Consider the following 21,965-nt stretch of genomic DNA (forward strand, 5'->3'; position numbering starts at 1 on the left):
GGCTTAGTGTGTTAATGCTCACTGCACAAACACAAGGACCTGACTTCACATGCCCGCCTCTTGGGTAAAGCTGAACATGACACCATACATCTGTAACCCTAGCATTGAAGGGCAGAGGTTAACCCAAAGTTAACCTCTGACCTCTACAAATGTTCTCGGCTACCACCCTGGCTCTGGATCCCTAAATTCTGCATGTGCGATGACATTGAACTTTTCATTCCCAGTGGTCTTTGAACTGCTATCAGTCCCTGCCCCCCCCTCTCTGATAAAGGTAAATCTAAACTTTCTTTGAATAGAGCATGGCATTGAGACATAACCTCTCAAATGTTGGGATTATAAGCATGAGTCAATCTTGGCCTATTAGATAGTTTTGAGCTTTAAAAGATGAAATCTATTTAATGACTAAGAAATGAATACTGTTTTCAGAATTCCAACCTTTGAAATCAAGCTTCCAAACCCTCCTGCCTCAGGTATAGCATTAGATAAGCCTCCACCATACTCCTGTGTTCACGCCTCGGGCTCTTTCCCTTCATATTCCCATGTTAAGTCTTCAACTGCAGTTTCTTTGTTATCATTATTAACAGGCTGTTCATTTCATTCCATCAAGCTGTTTCACTTGGGTAAAAGTGACGTTTCTGTCTTCAATATCTTTCAGGGGGAATAACAATGACCACAAGTAAGAAATTTCTCAGGGCAGATACCCCTAAAGAAGAATCGGATCCATGGATAATGGAGGAGAGAGTCAGCAGAGGGACTCACTGGGAATGTGCTAACCTGCTAGACTGGAAATTCCAGGATGGTCAAGAGGTCAGGTTGCAGCAAGTGGTCCTCACCCAGCAGGACACTCCATCAAAGCTTTGTGGGCAGAAAGTCCCAGCATCTGAGAAGGGCTGCACAGGGAACTCGCTACCCGTCCGAAGTCAGAGATCTCAAGCAAACAAAAAAGTGTTTGAATGCAGTGAGTGTGGAAAAGCCTTCTCTCAGAGTTCCACCTTTAAGACACACCAGAAAATTCACACTGAAAAACTCAGCACCAGTCAGGAAACGCCTATTAAAGAAAAACGCTACGAATGTAGAGAATGTGGGAAAGCCTTTCACCAGAGCACACACCTCATCCACCACCAGAGAATTCACACTGGTGAGAAACCCTATGAGTGTAAGGACTGTGGCAAGGCCTTCTCAGTGAGCTCTTCGCTTACCTACCACCAGAAAATCCATACTGGAGAGAAGCCTTTTGAATGCGGCGTTTGCGGGAAAGCCTTTATCCGGAACATACACCTTTCCCACCACCAGAGAATACATACGGGAGAGAAACCTTTCCAGTGTGACATTTGTGACAAAGCCTTTGTTTGCAGAGCGCATCTCACCAAACACCAGAACATCCACAGTGGGGACAAACCCTATAAATGTAATGAGTGCGGGAAAGCCTTCAATCAGAGCACAAGTTTTCTTCAGCACCAGAGAATACACACCGGAGAGAAACCCTTTGAATGCAATCAGTGTGGTAAGGCCTACGAATGTGGAAAAGCCTTCAGGGTGAACTCTTCCCTCACGGAACACCAGAGAATTCACACAGGGGAGAAACCATATAGGTGTAGCGAGTGTGGCAAAGCGTTCAGGGATAACTCGTCCTTTGCGCAGCATCGGAAAATTCACACCGGAGAGAAACCTCACCGGTGTGGCGTGTGTGGGAAAGCCTTCAGGGACCAGTCAGCCCTCGTGCAGCATCAGCGGATTCACACAGGGGAAAAGCCTTACGCGTGTCACATCTGCGAGAAAGCCTTCAGTGACCACTCAGCCCTTACCCAGCATAAGAGGATCCATACACGAGAAAAGCCGTACACGTGTAAAACCTGCGGGAAAGCGTTTATTCGAAGCACACACCTCACCCAGCACCAGAGGATCCACACGGGAGAGAAACCCTATAAATGTAGCAAGTGTGGGAAAGCCTTCAACCAGACTGCGAACCTCATCCAGCATCAGAGGCATCATCTTGGAGAAAAATGATAAGAATGTAGTTCGTGTGGGAATGACAGCATTCACTACTGGATATAAGAGAATACGTAAAGAATCGCAATGGAGTGTTTTAATAGGATTGTTGTATTTACTGGGAGCCAAGTTCCATGGTGCCATGGGTTTTTGAGAATGTTAAGGATGGCAAACATACCTCTCTTTTTAGTACTGTCTCAGTTGGAAAGTGGTATTTTTTTTATTGGCCTGAATTACCAAGTACTAGAACCAAAATGAAACTTCATTAAAAGTATAAATGTCAGTTTATCAAGTTCACCGTTTGTTAAGATAATTATAAAGTTATAAAAATTAAGGTTGAGAAGCAAATGAACAAAAATGTAAGAAAATGGTCCATATGCATTTTGTTCTAGATGTTCTTCTTAAGAAAGTTGCCGTCTCCCCTCACCCACATCCGTGATGCCTAGTTTAGAGACGTTGCCATCAGTCACCCATGCATGAGTGGAGTCATTTAAATCATGCTTCTCATGAGTCTGCTTCTGTTTCAGCCACCTTTGGGCAAGTCTCCTGGGCCTACCTGCTCACTTGCTCCTTATCCGTGTTCTTCCGGGAAGGTTCATTTGAATCGCGTGACCCTCTTCTAACTTAGTTCCAACTATTACCACGCTCCTTGTTATCACCACCATGGACCTCATTCATAACGTAGATCTGAGCTGCAGAATTGGCAGTGTCCATTTATACTAGATTTCACACCCAAATCCAGCTTCCAGAACTCAAGGTCTCTTTCTGGAGGCAGAGAGTCATCAAAGGTATGGTACAAGACCTCAGCTAACTATGATACTGGTAATACCTAAATAAGGACTTTTACCCTCTGGCCGTTCCAAGCCTTTGTGAAGTTATACTGTCCACAGGAGTCAGGGGCTTGATCAGTGTCAATGGGACAGGCCCTACCATCTAGTTGTGGTTGATATTCCTGGCCACTCCCACTTTGACTCTCCATAACCGCCAACATGAGTGAGACAGGGCTTCTAAGGCCAGTTTTCAGATGCTCTGGCCCATTACTTGTTCCCCGTCAGTTCTTTGTACCTGACTGCATTAGAGTGTATCTGCCTCTCTCATATTATTGGTCTTTGTCGAGCTTTTGTCTGGGTTTCTGAAGGTATCAATTCTATCTATGTTCTATAAAAGCCTCTAATTTCTGCTTATATGTTTGGAAGGTCATTTCTTCTCCTCTATTGGGGCGTCTTACCACTTAAAGACTCCATTGTTCTGACAGTGTTGGACAATATATCGAGCAGTTCCATGGGTCCTGAGATGAACAATAGCACCATTGACATTCTCTGGTCAAGGCCAGACCCAGGTCTAAAGGCTGTGACTGGCTAATCCTACAGGCAGGTCTTTCGCCGCCATTAATCCCTTGATATTGTTTTTAGACATCACAATCACAACCACGCATCTTTCTGTATGCAGGCCCTGGGGACACACTTCCACACCACAAAGAACAAGGGATCTGTACCACCAGTGGTACTCCGCAATGACGAGGGAGGAGCCAATAAACTCATTCCAGGAGGGACGTTCCGGGTTCCTTGTTTGCGGAAGTGTTGTCTATGAAGCTGGGTACTCTTGTCCCCTAAATTCCACCCTCAGTTAAAGAAGAGGAAATTCTCTATGTGTCAGACTCTAGGTTGTTACATAGACCTGGAAGCTTCGGGCACCTCAAAACCTAAGTTCAGTTTTCAGCAGTGTGGGCAGGCTTCTCATGTTAAATGGCTGAAATCACATGTGCATCTAAAGGGGCATTTTGGGAGGTTATGTGGCACTCCCAAGGGTGTGTACCCACACAGCCATCTGCAATATCACATGACTGGACCTGCAGACTGTGTATCAACCTGTGGTACCGTGTTCCCTGTTAGTAACACCTGCTTACAGCACTCCATATGACCTGGGTCCTGACTCACACAAACCCTCCCTCACCTTTACCATGAGTCTCTAAGAGTTTGCAAGTTCCTTTTTGTTTTGTATTGGTTTGTTTTGAGACAAAGGCTTCTGTAAGTCAGGCCTGTCCAAAACTCACTAAGTCCAAGGCGACCTCAAATTTACGGCAATCCTCCTGCCTCAGGCTCCCAAGTGTCCTGCTTGAGAGTCACATTTCTCATTTTGCCGTTCATCTTTTTGCTGATAACAAAGTTGCCACCTCCAAATGGCAAGTACTGCACATGTGTCAGGGTGACTGTCCCCTTTATCTTAGTGACAGCCTAGGAGAGTGGCTGCAGTCTCCTTTTCTCTGAGCTCATTTTCCTCAGGTGTCACTTTCATGTTTATGTGTGTATCTTGCACTTGCCTGGTACCTGTGGAAGCCAGGAGAGGGAGTTGGATCCCCCGATGAAGTTACTTCATTGCCCAAGTACTAATGAAAACAATCGGCATTTCGTTTCTGTCCATCTAACACTCAGAGCAGCCCCCACCGCTAAGCCCCAAGAGATGAAAACTATTTAGGAAATTTTTTACATTTAGAAATAAAAGCATTCAGAATAATAAAGAGTATTTCATTTTTGCTGTTGATTTTCTTTGTTTCTTGGCATAGGGGTCTCGTGTAGTCCAGGTTGGTCTTGAACCAACTATGTAGCTGAAGCTGACTTTGAACTCTGATTCGCCTGCCTCCAGCTTGTGCCACCATGCCAAGCAGTTACAGGTGTTTCTGAGGATCATTCATTCTAATAGACGATGGAAGAAATTTATATACGACTGAACATTTTATTACATTTTAGAAGAAATCTTGCAAACTGATAACCAAAGAAGCAACAGAAAACTGAAGTCAAACTTCCTAGGGAGTGTTGTATTTGTTAACTAGGATTCACTCAATAAAGTGAAAAAGCAATATGTGTAATGGATTATTGGGGATAAGTTCCCAAGAAGCAAGCTTGTCATACATGTGACAAAACTAGAATATGTGTGACAAAAAATTTCACACTGTTGAGAAAATATAAGCCTATTATTAATATAAAAAAATCTCTTACATGAAAGTCTCAGCCAGTTCCCTGGGAAGAGAGGTTATGAACAAGTGAAAGAAGCTGATGGTGGGGCAACCTTTGTCCGATTTGAGCAGCTCATACTGGGTAGAAAAACTAATCATAATAAAGCTGGACTAGGCCTCTGATCCAGAACTCCACTTCTGCTGTACCCTACAAGATATAGCAGGAGGCCGGGCGGTGGTGGCGCACGCCTGTAATCCCAGCACTCGGGAGGCAGAGGCAGGCGGATCCCTGTGAGTTCGAGGCCAGCCTGGTCTACCAAGGGAGTTCCAGGACAGGCTCCAAAGCTACAGAGAAACCCTGTCTCGAAAAACCAAAAAAAAAAAAAAAAGATATAGCAGGAGGATTAACTCAAGGGCAGGGGATATGATAAAGCCTTCAGATAGTCTAGCTTTTATTCCACGGGGGGGGGGGGGCATACTCGCATAATCTCCCATAAGATTCACAAATGTGAAGGGAAAAAAAATCACAAAACTTTATTGGGGAGTTCAGTTTGATGGACCTGATATCTAGTCATTCAAAACTATGAAGGAAACTCTAGGGGAGTTTCCAGTCCCCCAGTGAGCTCAAAAAGGAAGAAAAAAATAACCAAGGGGAGGAATTTCAGACGAGAAGCCTCTTGTTTAAGTCACAACTTGGGCACAATGAAGGATTCAGAAAGGACAGAAACCTCACGGATGGATTAAATGTGACAAGTCCTGCCACTCTACACAGAGTCAGTCATGAGATGGAGAAAACCAGTGACCGAATGCCCATGAGAACCCTGGGAGGAAGGTGGAACTCATTGCGTATTAAGGACTTCCCACCAGAGGGCAAGGACCGGAAGTGGGGTCTCTGGTGGGAGGCCAGGATTCTAGTCAGTAACCTCAGCTGGTAAGGAACTCGTGAAGTGCAGTCAGTGGAAAACACTAGAACTCATTCTAACTCAAAGCCTGGGGAAAACCACATGAATGCCAAAAGAAAAAAATGGTGGAGAAGCTTTCAACTAGAAGTCAGAACTCACCACAGAGAAACACAAATCAGTCGGTACAGGACAGTATTCAGACTGTGGCTCGCTGAGTCTGGAAGAGATCAGTCACATGGGCAAGGCGTTCTCAAGAGGACACATTTCGCACTCTAGGGACTCAAGCAGGACAGAAGCTTGTTCAGCAGGAAAAGCAATACCACACTTGGAATTGTGGGAAAACTGGGAACACATGAGGCCAGGAAGGGGAATCTATAAAGCAGAAATAGTCTAACGAAAAGCCTCGTTGGTGTCTTCAGAAAGCTAAAGTATTGCATTGGAGCATTGAAGTGCAGCTCACTTTCAAGACTTAAATACCTTAAATACTGGAGAATTCACAATGAGCTGTTTTAAAGCTAACTCAACACATTTAAAAAACAGAGGGAACAAAATTCCCTAACTAAACACCAGCTCTGTAAAAGAAAGATTAGTAATAAATGAACGTCCATGCACGGTCTTTGAATAGCTTCCTCCATATACTTCCGTCCACCTCTCAGAGGGGCAATCCAAGAACATGTGCAGGAGAGCCTTTATAGCCATCCTTATCATTTAATTAAGCCGGACATGGTTACACATACTTTCAACCCAATACTTGGGAGGCAGAGGCAGATGGACCTCTGTGAGTTTGAGGCCAGCCTGTTCTACAGCGTGAGCTTCAGGACAGCCAGGGCTACATAATAATAATAATAATCCTCGCCACAGAAACAAGACTGTTCCTGGACCCCCACCCAACAAAGCCCAGCTGTTCTTCATTCTCTCACACACTAACGTGTTGGCATGTCTTCAGGTTGAAGCAATTTACTGGGACATACACTGCGAAGAAACGCTGTCAAACTTCGTAGATGACCCTGTGGAAAGAGCGAAAAGGAAACAACCTCACAGAAGCCTTTCCTGTACTCTGTTCACGCCTCTCTATGCTGTAGGCCCACCCCGGCAGCTGGGACTCTCACAGGCTCTGATCTTCTGTGTCAGGAAAATGAATGCAGACCCCCAAGTTTCCTTTTGTGGTTGTTGCACCCTGGTCAGCCCCAAGGTGATGCTGTTGGATCAAGATAAATCTCACCCCAACCTGACAAGCCCTGGCTTCACCATGGTCTTTGAATGCCTGACCAGAAGGCATTAGTTTAGTTTTTGTCTTAAGGTAGAAACCTGGAAGCGAGTATTGTGGGCAAGAAGGACCGAATGATGAGGTTGGTATGTCGAGGAAAGCGGAAGTCCAACATGGCTCAGGGTCTAGCTCTTTCTGAAGGCATGCCCAGCCATGCTGGGTGTGGTCTTCACACATTTCCAGCCTCTGGTGGTCACTGTGGAGCCTTTGCAGCTTCCACTGTGAAGCCAGGAGAAGCAAAGAAAGGGCAGGGAGCAACCTGTGGCACCCACACTCCATCCTGCTACTTGGCATCCTCTGCGTTCTCGCTCTTGGGCGGGGTCGCTATCGTGGACATTGTCTTGAGGCTGCGCTTCCGCTTCTGCACATTCTGCTCTGGATGGAACAGGATGACGTAGGTTTTGGGCACGTAGAGCATGCCGAGGGACACCGACGCGCTCAGGCTCAGGGACACGGTCAGTGTGGTCGTTTGGATATAGATCTAAGCACGGAGGAGGGAACAAGACGGAGCTTAGCCCTGTTTTCTCTCGATCCCACGCCTGTAGACTGGAGGCGAGTTACTTTTGTCAGGTGAGCGGGAACAGAAACAATGGAAAGGTTAGCAGGAGAAAATCAGGCACAGTGTGGATCTGGTGTAGGCAGGAAGACGGGTGGAGTGACACAGACTGAGTGGGCTATTAAGGAAGAGAGTGTCGACTTGAGAGGTGGCTCAGTGGCACAAGCACTGTAAATCCAAGCTGGATAGAAGAGAACTGATTCTCCAAAAGTTGTCCTACAGTCTACGCAATTTGTACTGTGGTGCATGTGCTCATACAACACACACACACACACACAGAAACACACATACACACACAGAAACACACATACACACACAGAAACACACACACACACACAGAAAGAGAGAGAATAAACATTTTTAAATTCCCTTTAAAAAAGGGAAGAGGGGCTGAGAGATAGCTTAGTGGTTTAGGAAGACATGCTGCTCTTGTGGATTATATGGGTTCAGTTGAACACTAGGCAGCCTACAACCGCCTATAACCCATCACCCCAGTTCTAGGGGACCCTATATCCTTTTCTGGCCTCCAAGGGTGCCTGCATGTATAATGCTATACATATAAACAAGCAGGCATACACAAGAAAAATAATTTTCAGATTACAAAGGAATGAAGAGGGTGGCACTTGGGCGAAGGCTCCCGCTCCTAAAGAGGTAGAATTTATTAATGAGCAAATGAATGGCCATGTTTTCAAATATAGAAATGAGGGAATAAACAAGGGAGAGAGGAATGAATGGACAGGCTGAGGCTCATGAGTGCAGGGAGAGAAGAAGAAGAACAAATAGACAGGCTCAGGGCTATAAGAAAGACGAACGAGTGCATCCCACCCACAATAGTTCTAACGAGGCATCAGGATGGGTGGTCCAGCTCCTGGACAGTAGAGCCCTTCAGTAGGGAGTGAGGGGTGAGCAGGAAAAGCCTGCTGGGGGACTCAGTTACCTTCTCCGCTGACTGGGCGGTGCCAAAGAAGATGGGAACAAAAGCCAGCCAGATAATACAGGTGGTGTACATGGTAAAGCCGATGGGTTTGGCCTCATTGAAGGTCTCAGGCACACCTCGGGCCTTGATGGCATACACTGTACACGTGACCATGAGCAGGAGACTGTAGCCCAGACATCCAATGAGGGACAGATCGGACATGTCACACTTGAGCACACCTCTGGCCTGTTCCGGGTCCACTGTCCTCTGCTCCTCATAGTCAATTACGCTGTGTGGAGGCTGGGCCCCCAACCACGCTATTACTCCTACTACCTGTGGGAACCAACACAGTGTCAGGGACATACTGTCTTCTAGTGAGGAGTCCATTGCAGCCCCTCACCTGGGTCTCTGGCAGGTCAGATTTCTTATGATGTCCATGGCCTACTGGGTTGGATGCTCCGTCTTGAAAGACTAACCGTGAAAAAGGATCGCCCAGGGGTGTGCTCCTACCTGTGATGGTGTGTGTGGGAAGGACAGTTGTGCTCGAGGCACATGTGGACCACATCAGGGCGAGGTGGGGAAGCAGCAACCTGACCACCCTACACTGGGCTTTTAACCGCATGCCATACCCCTGAGCACCTTTAACGCTCTCCAACCTCCTCCTCAGTGTCTCCCTATGCAGACTGGAAACCCACAAAATCTGTCATGAGGACATGATGCCTTCTCAGAGAAACCGGTGCCACCAATGAGAACCAGCCCCCAAAGGGATGTCTGTCCTCACACCCACGCTGCTCCGTAGGTGTGAAGGTACCAGCTTGCACACAACGAGCAACATGGCAAAGCTGGTTTCCAGCTTTCCTTTCCTCTCCAAAGCGAGATAACCATGGACAGAATGCCATGAGCTTATGGGTGAATGTGCACAACATGGTCCCATCATAGGCCAGAGGCTAATGCCCGAGCCTTAACTGGGAGAAAGTGGAGTTTCAGCTGCTTCCCAGTGTCGACAGACAGATCCTGAGCCAAAGAAAACTAAGGGATGAGCATCAATATGTCTGCGTAAAGTGAGATCCTGAAAGGGGATGGACCCATGTGTCAGTTCAGGTTGTTCACTATATAAGAGTGTCAGATGAAAGGGTACGTGGGGTTGAAATCTAGCAAGCTATTAGTGCCATGCCCTCTGAGGAAGAGGTCTTCAACTGAAGAGTTGCCTCCATCAGACTGGCCTGTCTGCATGTCTGTGGGGGACGTTTTCTTGATTGCTGAATGATGTAGGAGGGCCCAGCCCACTGTGAGCGGTACCATCCCTAGGCAGGTGTGCTTGGTCTCTATAAGAAAGGTAGCTTAACATGAACCCAGGAGCCAGGCAGTAAGGAGCATTCCCCCGTGGTCCCTGCCTTGACTTTGCTCAATGATGGACTACGACTTGTAAGTATTAGATGGGAAAACCTCTTTCCTCACCAAGCTGTTTCTCACAGCAACAGAAGAGAAACTGGGGCAGTGCCCTGTAGTAATCTGTGCACCCAGAAGGCACATCCTTCTCCTGTAGCTGCAGCTCAAGGAACTAGGGCCTAATGAGATAAACCCTCCCCATCCAGGCTGGCAACGTTGGAAGCTTCTCCTCGGTTAGGGGAAATGTCATTCAAAAGAAGCTGGAGCCTGCGGCTGATGGTACACAGGATGACCAGCAGCCACAGAGTACTCTTACTGATGGCACAACCCACGTGTCTGATACAGAATCAGCAGCCCACGTTGTAATAGGCTTCTATAAAATGAACAATGACTAGAAGCTGGCAGTGCAGAGAGGAGACGCCAAGGGCCCAGTCACAACAGTAGGCAAACTGGAGGAGCATTGAGACTGGGTGTGATGGCCATGCCTTTAATCCCAGCACTTCAGAGGCAGGGGCAGGTGGATCTCTGTGAGTTCCAGGCCAGCCTGGTCTACAGAGTGAGTTCCAGGTCTGCAGGGTTGCATAGAGAGACCCTGTCTCAAAAAAGAAAAAAAGGAAGGAAGGAAGGAGGGAGGGAGGGAGGGAGGGAGGGAGGGAATGAGGGAGGAAGGGAGGGAGGGAGAGAAGGAAGGAAGGCTACTACATATCCATATCCACTATATTGGTAGAAGCATCCAGAAAAGCTGAAAATGTGGAGAATCCAAATTCATGAGGCAGGACAGATGAGTGTGAGGGGGGTGGGGGAACGCTGAATGTTTTGTAAGCATCTCCATCCAAAGGGTGAGGGGTGTCCCACCTTCTCAGGACGCTTAGGGCATGGTTTCTGGAGAAAGAGCCAGCGTCTTCTAAGCATAGAGAATCCATTGAAGTGGAATTGAACACAGGGGATACAGAACCAGGAAGGAGGAAGGTCATCTGCCCGGGCCAGTGTGCCTTGTCACATGGCCAGGCTGTGTCAGCACCCAGAGAGCATGGCAGGGTAGACTCTGTCACACCAGCCACAGCACCCCTGACTCTGTCCATTCGCCCTTAGTCCCCTCCCCGTGGAAGACACCGAGTCTGTGGAGCTCTGTCCCACTCTGTAATAGCTGCACTTAAGGAGAAACTGTGGGAACTCTGAACTCCAGTTTCTTAATCTTTGTTCCATCATGAGATGTTGGCCATAGCAGAAAGAATGCTGCACTCCACAGTGACTGTGGCCTCTGGCATATATTCTTGCCCTATTTTCACATGTGAGACCCCATTTAACTTCAGCAGATAACAACATGGCTGAACAGTTGGATGCTCCATTTCCTCTACAGATTTAGCAATGGAAATGGCTGTTTAAAAGTGAGTTGTACTCAATTTTGAAGAAAAACAGCGGACAGTGTTCTGCTGGTTGCTTTGACAGAGTCTCACTGTGTCATCTGGGCTGGCCTCAAACTCACAGAGATCCTCCTGCTTCTGCCTTCCAAGTGCAGGGATTAAGGGTGTGGACCACCACACTTGGTCTGTCCTTCTGATTTTTAAACATGGGGCCCCAAGTGGAAAAAGTTGACTCTATGAAGCCCACTTCTTTGAAGGCTTTTTTTTTAAGACAGAGTCTCACAATGTAGACCAGGATGACCTAGAACGCTCTATGCATAGCACAGAGAGCTCTGTCTCCTAAGTACATAGTTAAAAATGTGTGCTACTACAGCTGGCCTGAAAATTGCTGTGGACATGAGGATGGTTTTGAACTTCTGATCCTCTTACTTTCACCTCCTGAGTACTAGGATGACAGATGTGTGTCATCATGCTGGGTTTATGCTGTGCTGGGGAATCAAACCCAGGACTTTTGCATGCTAAGAAAGCCCTCTACCAATTGAACTGTATCCCTAGCCTCTTATTCTCCGAGTTCCAAGCTGGAGGGACTTAAGCATCCCTCATGCACTCACCATGTTACTGAGAAATCTGGGGACCCACCTGCAGAGAGGTGAGGCAGAAGGTGATGACCAGCTGTGATGTAGGGCTGATGAAGGGTGGTGGCGTGACGGAACGTTTCCCTTGCTCGAAGATGCGGTAGATGCGGTTGGTCTTGGTGAGCAGTGCCGAGTAGCTGAGGGTAGTGCCCAAGCCAAGCAGGAGCCTTCGGGCAGCGCAGACAGCCGCACAAGGCTCAGCGACCATAAGGAAAGTGATGGCGTAGATCAGGAAGATGCCAGTGAGCAGCACATAGCTAAGCTCGCGGCCTGAGGCGCGGACTATGGGAGTGTCATTGTGGCGCATGAAAGTGACAATGATGGTGGTGGTGGCCATGATGCCCAGTACAGCCAGGAGAAGGGGCAGCACAGCCCACGGAGAAGACCAGGTCAGGCGGACCACAGGTGTGGGGCGGCAGCCAGTATGGTTGGGTGTGGGCCTCATGTCCCCTGGACAGGCCTCACATGTGAACTCATCCACCTGGAAGCGGTACCCATCGCAGGCTTCACAGTGCCAGCAGCAAGGGACACCCTTCACCATCTTTTTCCTTTCACCAGGCCCACAGGGGAGGCTACATTGAGAAGGAGGCATCTCATGGGGGTCACCTGACCACTGCAAGGCTTCCATCTGGGACAGAGAGAACACAGGCTGCTGACCTCTGCCACCAAAAATTCAGGACCCTTCACCTCTACCCAGAGATTAGTCCCTGACACTTACATCCAGTCTAAGGGCCTCTGCCCATTGGCCCACAGCCTGATACCCGCCACTGCTGGCACTGCCATTGGTTGCCTGGTACTGGAAGATGTCATAGCGCCCGGGGGCATCTCCATTCTCATTGAACATCACTGGGGTTCCTGCGCTACCTGCAGGGAGAGGCCAGTTGTCTCTAGTTGCTTTTCCAGCCCCAAAGCCATCTTTTGGAAAGCCTCAAGGAACAGCCAGGATACAGGAAGAGCTTGACAGGCTCCTGGCAGGATGCTCAGCATCACTCATTAGCAGTGATGTAGCTTCAGACAAGGTGATGCTGCCTCCCAACCATGAGGAGGACATGGGACAAAACATACCTCTCAGAGCTGGAAATGGCTCAGTGGGTAAGAGCCCTGCTGCTCACGCATCAGAACTTGAGTTCAGATCTTAGCACCCACTCCCAGTGCTCAGGGGCAGAGGCAGGAGGATTGCTGGCTCTTGCTAGCCCCAGCCTAGCTCAAAGGAGTAAGGTAGGGAGACCTAGAGCAGAATACCCGATGTTCCTTCACAGACAAGCACCCAAGTGTATACACACACATATATACAACTCTCTCCAAACCTAAACTGCAGGCGTCCCACATGTCTGGTGGAGAGTGTACAATTTTATGCAGGATAGTAGTTGAATATAACACAATTCCTGCAAGCCCCATTCACATGAGGACTCCTTTGGGTCTGTTCAGATGCATTCCCTAGAGCCTGGACTTTACTCAGGTTCTGATGGTGCAGAAATATGTCAGACCTATGCCTTTTGTCGCAGGAGCTCACAGCCTGACTGGGACAACATTTAGATGCCTGTGACTATCCATTCACAACAGGGAGCTTGCTGTGGTCTGTACTGGACCCCAGGCTCACCACAGAGCCTGGGTCTTCTAAGCAGTGTGCAGTGGGCAGGGAGTTCTATGTGACTTGTTGGGCTTGGTAGATGGGTCAAGCAGCAGTTCCTCAAAATCGAATTTTGCCAATTGCCTCTGAAGATGAAGCCCCCAGAGGGTTAAAAAGCAGAGGCTTGCACTTGCATCAAACCCCCAGGAATCAGTCCGAGTGTCTTCTCTTCCATCCTGCCTTTTTTTTTCCACTCTGAATTGTCCCAGTTGCTGCAGATCAACCCATGGAAGCTGGCTTCCCCACCCTGTAGGGCCAGGCACCCACTCACCATTAAAGCGGACCGCTCGAATGTAGTTCAGCAGTGTACGGCCATCCGTAGGCTCCATGGCTGGGCACAGACCTGTGTGGCCTGGGCAGAGTGCTTGGTGCATGCTGTGGAGTGCGTGGGCGATGGCGTACACAGCATCTATCACAAACTGCACCTTCCCCTCCTGCTCATAGGTGGAGTCTTGGCCGATGCGTTCCTCACCTGTCCTAGGAAGCCCAGAGGAAGTGTGCCTGGCCCCTGGACACCAAACCTGAACCCCCCATCCTCTCCCCGTTATCCTCCCCATCCCAGGTAGTGCTCACCTGTGCATTTTCGGGTGGAATCATCTGACTGACCCCCTGAGCTGGTTAGTTTGCAGTTAAAATTCTCTTCCCAGAACTCGGCAAACCAGATGTTTCTCCGGTTGTTCTCCAGGGAACGCGTCATGAAGTACTGGTCAAATCCTAAGAGGCGGGAGGGCGGTAACCTGAGCCAGGTGGACTTTTCTCATGGTCCTTTGTCACCAGCCCACTTTCTTTCCAGGAGTGGCCCTGTGACCAAGTTCTAGATCCTGAAGGTAGAGATCTGGGTGGGGAGGTCCCCAGAGCAAGGTGCCTAGCAGGGCTAGCCATATTGATGATCTCTTGGTTGGATTGAGTGACCCTGCCTCAGTGAATAAGATGAAGAAATAATTGAGGATGATTCCTGACATCAACCTCAGGCCGCCACATGTACGCACACACATGTCCATCCTGTATTCACGTGCACACACATACATGTGCATCATGTACACACACACACACACACACACACACACACACACACACACACACACATGAAAACAGGAGAAAAAGGTGAAGATACATAGAAGTTTCAGGGTAAAATTTGCAACCTTAAAGAATTTATCACTGCCCATTCTGTCCCCATTAGGGTGCTGCTATGGCTACGTAATTAACAGGACTTCTCTATGTATCTTGTGATCATGAGGCCAGACACAGAAAAGAAACAAAGCTTTAGAAAAGAAAGGCAAGTAGACCCCAAGATTTAGAGAACACCATTGGCTCACTGTTCCACACCTGATACCCTCCCCCACTTCCAGACCTCTTCTGATAAAATGTCTTGATTGCTAACCCTCTGCTCAGTCCAGTTTTTCCACTTGGCATTTATTTAGCATTCTAGCTAAGAGAAAGGGTGCGAAGGTGAACACCCCACTAAAGCTGGAAGCCTGTGGGAGATGGCACTCCTCTTCTTCTGGGTTCCCGAAGCAGGTCATCAACGCTGTATTTTTTGGTTCCGGGTTCAGAGATACGGGCAAGCATCTCACAAAATGAACCTCACAGATGGAAAGGGAGCTGATGGGCAGACAAACTAGACCTGGCCTCATCACTTTGATCAGCAGGAGAGTATATTCCACATCCTCGGTTTCTCTATCTCCAACATTCCCATTTAAATTACCTTTGGTAAGACCCAAACTATATGCATGGTGTTTTAAAGCAACAGCAGAACACTAGGGGTTCTTTTCCCTCCTAGGTCACATTCAAGCACTGCTTGCTGGGATATAACCATAGACTCTGAGTCATAACATCTGGGACTCCGAGAAGAGAGTGGTTCCTGTTATGAAATAAGCATCCCAAAGAGGAAGCATTTGGGAGGATGAGTAGGGTGGGGGACTTACCATCGATGGAAGCCCTTTTGGGTAAGATGGTGATGGCTCCCACAGCCACCTCCTCTAGGTTCAAGATGGGGGAGATCTTGGATCCCCAGCTGTCTGAGCCAACCCAAAGGAAGTGGCCAGTCAGGTTGGCCTGGCGTGTGGCCTCCAAGACCCTCCTAGTAAGAGCAGAGCTAGAAGTAAGGTCACAACCTAGGAACTTTCTCCAATTTTCTCTTGGCCACCTCCCATCCTGTATTCTTCCATCCTGCTCCACATCATCACATTCCTGTTTGTCAGGGCTCGTATGAATGTGTGCGCATGTGTGTGAGTGCATGTGTGAGTGTGTGTGTGAGTGCGTGTGTGTGTGTGTGCATGTGTGAGTGCATGAATGTGAGTGTGTGCACACGTGTGTGAGTGCATGTGTGAGTGTTTGTGCGAGTGCGTGTGTGTATGTGTGTCGGATTGTATTGTGTGCACACGTGTACATGTGTGTGGTGGCCAGAGGTTAACTTTAGTGTCATTTCTCAGGTCCCATACACCTTATTTATCTATCTATTCATTTATTTGAGATAAGATCTCTTTAGTGGCCTTGAGCTTGCTGACTTGGGTAGGCTGACTGACTACCCAGGAATCTTCCTGTCTCTGCCTCCCCTGCCTGGAATTACAAACAGAGAGCCACTAGGGATTGATCATGGGTATCTGGGCTTGTGTTGCAGGCACTTGGCTGGCTGAGCCTCTGTCCACTCTAACCCACTCTGTACTGGCCCTTAGATGATGCTGTGGTTTGGCTTTGGTTTGAGTGTGTCTATCTGGTGGAAGCTTGGACCTTGGTGTAAATACTGGGAGGTGATGTAACCTTTAAGACACTGAATGTCTTGAATCTCAGCACTTGGGAGGCCAGCTTGGTCTGCATAGCAAGTTCATGGATACATAGTGAGACGCTGTCTCAAACAAACAAACAAACAAACAAACAAATAAATAAATAAGAGGTGGGGCCTAGTGCAAGGCTATTGCATCTCCGAGGACATTGGTCGTGTCCTCTGGAGGGCTGAGGTAGTTCTGCCAAAGTGAGTAGTTATAAAAGAGGAGCCCAGCCCCTCTTCCTTCTGTCATTCTGTCTTACCATTTGTCAAAATGCAAGGAAAACTGGACCCTCAGGGGAGCTGGTTTTGTGCTACCTCCAAAACTGTCTGTTGAAACCATGTCTTTCCCTAATAAACCACCCAGATGTGGAGATTTTGTTAGCGTAAAGAACAATGGATTGATGCAGAGAGCTCATTTGGGGAAACTGAGCAGCCATTTCACCCATGAATGCCTCTACCAGTGTCACGCCCAACTTCCTGTCCTGGGAAAACACGTTAGCTGGCTTTGGACAATGTAAGTTTCAGGGTTTACTTGGAGAGTACCCTCATGGTACATTTCCTGCTCTTGGGTCTGCCACCAATTCCCTCTCCCACAGTGAACGACAGAAATAGCCATGTTTTCCTGTGTTTCCCAGGCTAGGCCTGTGACATCTCCAGCCAGTCAGGTTGAACACAAGACTTCTGACGGCAACAGGAAGTGCTTGGGGAAAGGAGGGGGGCTGCTCATGGCTGCGAGTGTGGAAGGATAAGGTCTCACAAAAAGAGCCTCAAGAGAGCATGGTGACTGAGCTTGGCACCGGTCCCACCTGATGTCATCTTCGTTGGCAAAAATGATGATGCCCCGAGCGTTGGGTGTTTCCATGAGTCTCCGGATCACTTTGTGGAATTCTCCCGGCTTTGGCTCCCTGGGAATCTTTATTGATTGTGCAATGCAGACACCTCCTGGATGTTGGAATGCCAAAGTCAACTCTTGTCTCCACTACCCTCACACATGCCCACTTGGCTGTCACTTCTGTGACTGTGTAGGGCTTAACTGAGGAGTCTGGGCACTGGAGAGCTTGCCTGGACTCTACCTAGCAGACCGTAAGCATGACCTGAATCCCTTAAAGCTGTGGTTCTCAACCTGCAGGTCAGGACCCCTCTGGAGGGGTTGAACAACTCTTTCACAGGGCTCGCCTAAGGCCATCAGAAAACACAGATATTTACATTATAATTCTTCATAGTAAAATTACAGTTTGGAAGTAGAAACGAAAATAATTTTATAGTTGGGGTCACCGCAACATGAGGAACTGTATTAAAGGTTCGCAGCATTAGAAAGGTTTAGAACCACAGCCTTACAGGGGCTTCGCCTGCCTGGAGCACCCTTCTGGGCTGCCATGGGACCATCCGCCGCCACCCCACCCCAGTCTGTGTCCTATCCAGTGGTTTCTGGCTCTCCCCTTCCTTAGCTGACTGTTCCCTGGGCCCTCCATTCCAACTCCCTACTCACCGGCCTCTCGGGAAATCTGCACAAAGGCCTCAACCCCACTCTCGCCATAGTTGCCTTCAGAGGCCAGTGTAGACACGTAGTTCCATCCCAGCGCCCGCACAATGTCCACCATGGCCTGAGCCTGGTAGGAGTCAGGGGGCACCACTCTGGAGAAGAAGTCATAGCGTGTGGAGTCACTGAGCTCTGGGGCTGTGGAGGCGTAGCTGATCTGGGGTATCTGAAGCAGGAAGGACAGACAACTGTGGATGGAGGCTCCATGGACATGGGCCATAGACAAGTTGGGAATAGCTCTGGGAGACGGTAGGAACCGAGACTCAGACGAGGCCAGCTGGAGGGGCCACACATATAGGCTAGAAGTATGTGACTAGTGGGATGTCTACGAATGGATGTGATGACTGGAAGGTTAGACAGGCTTAGAGCAGTGTCACCAGTGACAGTTGCACAGGCTATCAGCCAAACAGGGACACTAGAGCTTAGGGAAAGGGTGCCCTGGTCTGGGGGAAAGGGTGTTCTGTTGACCCTATTACCCAGAGTGAGAGGCAGTCTTTTTCATTAGCAGCGCCCTGCTAGGATCAGAGCAAAGCGGGGCTGGAGAGGAGGGTAGTGCCAGACTGGACAGTCTAAAGGAGAGGCTCGTGGGAAACTAGGTTTTATCTATGACCATTAGAGAGATTAGTAGCAGGGATTATGGGCTGAACCGTGTTTCAGGAAAGTGGGAGCTGGGCTGGGAAAGGATGGAGCACAGAACTGAGGAAACAGGGCAAGGAGGCTGAAAGCTTGGGGGAGGAGGGGAAGCAGATGTGACCCAGAATGAGATAAAGAGGGACCAGCAATCAGCACAAGGTCTGGCAGGGAGTCCCGGAAGGAGGGGCTGGGGCTGCTCTAGGGCCCTTTGAAGGAGGGTGGGGTGGCAGTGCAGGAAAGGTGAGTGGGAAAGAAAAGCAAAGAAGGAGGGTGGGAGGAAGAGAAGGAGGGGCGAGGCTTAGCTGGAGAGCATCAGGGAGACAGAGGATAAACAAGAAAATAGAAACCAGAGGAAAGAGAACGAAGAAAGGCCTACTGGTTGCAGCAGAACTGATGCCCTCTTCAGTGCAGTAAACCCCATCCACGATCCCCAGGATGTCTGCTGTAGAGAACCCCCAAACTCTAATGCCAGAGCCCCCTCCCAGCCCCCAATCCTTGCACCTCAGCCTGCAAAGAACACAGTGCCCCCCAGCGATGAAGATGCAGAATCTTGCAGATGAGCAGTATAACAAGGCAAGGAAGCTCAGATAGTCTTTAAGAACGAACCTTCTGCACCAGAACGGGTTAAAAGGCAGGCATTTTGAAAAGGAATTTAAATGATGATCCAAAGATTAAAAAAGGAAGAAAAGGAAAGAGCAGTGGCACTTTACCCAGAATTCTCTACCCACTAGTGTAGCTCAGGGCAACTTCCGAGGGCTTTTGAAGAAGGACCTAATTCCCATGAAATCTCAATTTCTTTATCATCCAGGAGAGCTCCGGGACGGGAGCACCGTGAAGGGTTGTACAGGGTGTCAGCAGAACCCAAAGGAGAGGGCAACAGGGGACTGAGGTCCAATCTGCTCTTAGTCTCTGGTTCAGGCCTGATGTGGTCGGGTGCCAGCCCGGACCCTAAATTATTTCTCCAGGATCAGAGGGGAGGCATGGGAATAATTGAGAAAACTCACATGGCTTTATTGGGAGATTCTCAGTGATCCCTCATGAAATCCTGAGTTCACATCCTGAAAATTCCTCTGCGTTTATTCTCCAAACAGCCTTATATACCAAACATAAACTGAAGGGGAAATTCATTAGCATCCTGTTTCCTAGGTAACCAGGCGACTGTCTCTGGTCTCGTCCACGTCCACACCCTTGACCACACCTTTCTATGCCCATTTTGTCATGTCTCCCTATCTTCCAGCTCTGTATGCCTGCTCTGTCACATAGACCTGAATTAGCATCTCTATCCTAGGCGTCCTCCAAATTACAAAGAAGAAGCAGAACAACATTAGCATATCCTGACCCTTTCTTAGGGAGGTGACCACCTCCTGTGTGGCAGGTGCGAACTATGGCCTGGGATTCTGGTCTCCATACCATGTAGAAACATGGGCCCACAAGGCCACAGACTGATGGGAAAAGGGACACCTTTCACTGAAAGGTACCAGTTTAGGTCAGCCAGGCGGCAGGCCAAGCTGGGAAAGTTGATCTACCCCAGTGGGCAGCAGCTTTTTAATCTGGATGAGCTAGAGCGCTCAAAACAGACTCTTCCAGAAGGAAGTTAAGGCAGGGAGAGAGGGAGCACGGTAGCAGACGCGGTCCCTCACCGCAAACAGGCGCAGAACGTTAGCGACCATGATGGACACGGAGCTAGCCGAGGCGCCCACTACGGCCACCACTCGCTCTGGGGGTGCGGCGCGCAGCGGGGGGACGCCCCCGGGGCAGAGCACGCTGGCCTCGTTGCCATCACCGCGGCCTCGGATGAGAGCCTGCACGAAACTCAGAGCCTGTTCCAGAGCGTAGGTGTCCCGGGAGCAGGTGTCGAGCAGCCGCGCGCCCAGCCGCACGCCGGGCAGCAGTTCTGGGTCGGCATTGACTCGGTCCAGCGCGTAGAGCATCGCCTCCAGCCGGTGCACGCCCTGCTCCTTCTTCAGGGCCCCGCACGCACGCCCTGCAGCTCCCCGCGCATGCACAGGGAACAGACCTCCCAGCGTCAGGCCGCCCGCCAGGCGCACCGAGCCCTCACCGCGCGCCACTCTCGCCTGCGACAGCCACCAGGCCAGCAACAGCACTCGAAGCCGCACCATCTGCTCACGGGATGAGGGAACCCGAGATACCAGGATGTCCCGAGCGCCGTCCGACTCAGCTGGGAATCTGGCCAGACCCAAGGAGGCAGGACAAGTTGGTGACTCGGTGACTCGCGCTCAGGCAATTCGTCTGGCTCTCCCAAGCATCCACAGGGCTGTTGTCAGCCTCCCTGAAATTGTCACCCAAGTCTCCCCAACCCCAACAGTCTTCGTGGCCTCGCCTGTCCAGTCCCCTCTCCCCACAGTTTAGAGCACCTCTTCCTCTAGACCCACCCCAACTCACTCTAGGATCCCTCCCCAGTGGTACTCACCTGAGCCAACCTCTGACCAGTAGGACCGGTCTCCAACTGCTGTAAAACCAGGGCTTCAGCCTAGAGGATTTAAGGATTCTGGGGAGGGATGAGGGGGAGAGCAGAGATCCCCTCCAGAGCTTGAGAGTGGAGGAAGGGCTCTCTTTCCTCTCTCCCTCTCTGGCTCCCTGGAACTGTCTTTAGATTGTGTCTGACCCAGATTGGTTATCTGAGCTTCAGGGTCCAAGCCTGAATCCTGGCAACACCAATAAGCTTGACCACTCATCCTCAATGTGCCAATTAGAAAGCCAGCTAATAGTAAAATTCGGAGAAAAGAGATTTACATAACCAAGAAGAGGAGAAGAGGTGCCCCACCCCACCCACCCCCGCTCAAATTGATCTTCAGAGACTTGGGTTTAAAAAGAGAGAGCCGCACAGCTAAGTCGTTGGGATCCAGTCTCTCCTGCAAGGTGGTCTGACAAGCTTTGAAACTGGGACATCTCTTCCTGGGAGGCAAGCTCCCTCCAAGCTGCTCCAGGCTTCAGTCTTTGGCTTTTCCAGCATAAGACTCCTGGGGAATTTTAATTCTTCAGGGTCTGATAGCAAATGGACGAGAACATACATGTCTCCAGAACACCCTCTCCTGACAAGAGTGTTGCTGACACTCTGACACTGCCCTTTCCTGTGTCTCGCTGTGATCTTGATTTCCGTACCTAGCTAGCTGTTTTACAAACATCACTTATTATACTCTCTCTCTACTGCCCCTAAATCCTCGGACTCTCCCTCTGTTTTGACCACTAGAATCTTTTTCCTTTGAAACTAATATTTCTATTATGTATTTGTGTGTGTGTGTGTGTGTGTGTGTGTGTGTGTGTGTGTGTGTGTGTGTGTGTGTACACAGAGGTTGGTTCGCTCTTTCCACCATGTGGGTCCTGGGGATTATAACCAGGTTGTGAGGTCTGGCAGCAAGCACTTTTACCGGCTGAGCCATCTCACCAGCACCCAGTAGTCCTT

At 49.3% G+C, this 21,965-nt stretch overlaps 2 protein-coding genes across 2 annotated transcripts in view; one reads left to right on the forward strand and one right to left on the reverse strand.

Moving 5' to 3' along the window:
- Znf454 (zinc finger protein 454) overlaps positions 1 to 21,965 on the forward strand; it is a 64,810-nt gene that overhangs the window by 8,788 nt on the left and 34,057 nt on the right. The window contains 1 exon segment of the mRNA XM_005350314.3: positions 656 to 2,021. Within this exon segment, the coding sequence (XP_005350371.2) occupies positions 656 to 2,021 (1,366 nt within the window).
- Positions 7,395 to 20,661, reverse strand: Grm6 (glutamate metabotropic receptor 6). Its single transcript, XM_005350142.2, has 10 exons — positions 20,182 to 20,661; positions 17,858 to 18,074; positions 17,175 to 17,310; positions 15,527 to 15,681; positions 14,175 to 14,315; positions 13,873 to 14,073; positions 12,690 to 12,835; positions 11,976 to 12,599; positions 8,605 to 8,916; positions 7,395 to 7,592 (listed from the first exon to the last, which is right to left on the reverse strand). Exons 1-10 carry the CDS (start codon positions 20,659 to 20,661, stop codon positions 7,395 to 7,397), a joined length of 2,610 nt encoding a protein of 869 aa, XP_005350199.1.

The sequence above is a fragment of the Microtus ochrogaster genome, chromosome 7 (assembly GCF_000317375.1).
Source record: "Microtus ochrogaster isolate Prairie Vole_2 chromosome 7, MicOch1.0, whole genome shotgun sequence".
Taxonomy (NCBI): Eukaryota; Metazoa; Chordata; class Mammalia; order Rodentia; family Cricetidae; genus Microtus; species Microtus ochrogaster.

What these genes read in the sequence shown, in the direction of transcription:
- Grm6 (XM_005350142.2), bottom strand. Translation starts at nt 20,661, where the DNA reads ATGGTGCGGCTTCGAGTGCTGTTGCTGGCCTGGTGGCTGTCGCAGGCG. An exon ending in ACGTTCTGCGCCTGTTTGCG is followed by an intron (nt 18,075 to 20,181) that starts GTGAGGGACCGC and finishes TTCCTGCTTCAG; the next exon opens with ATACCCCAGATCAGCTACGC. An exon ending in CAGAGGCCCTTAGACTGGAT is followed by an intron (nt 12,600 to 12,689) that starts GTAAGTGTCAGG and finishes TCTCTGTCCCAG; the next exon opens with ATGGAAGCCTTGCAGTGGTC.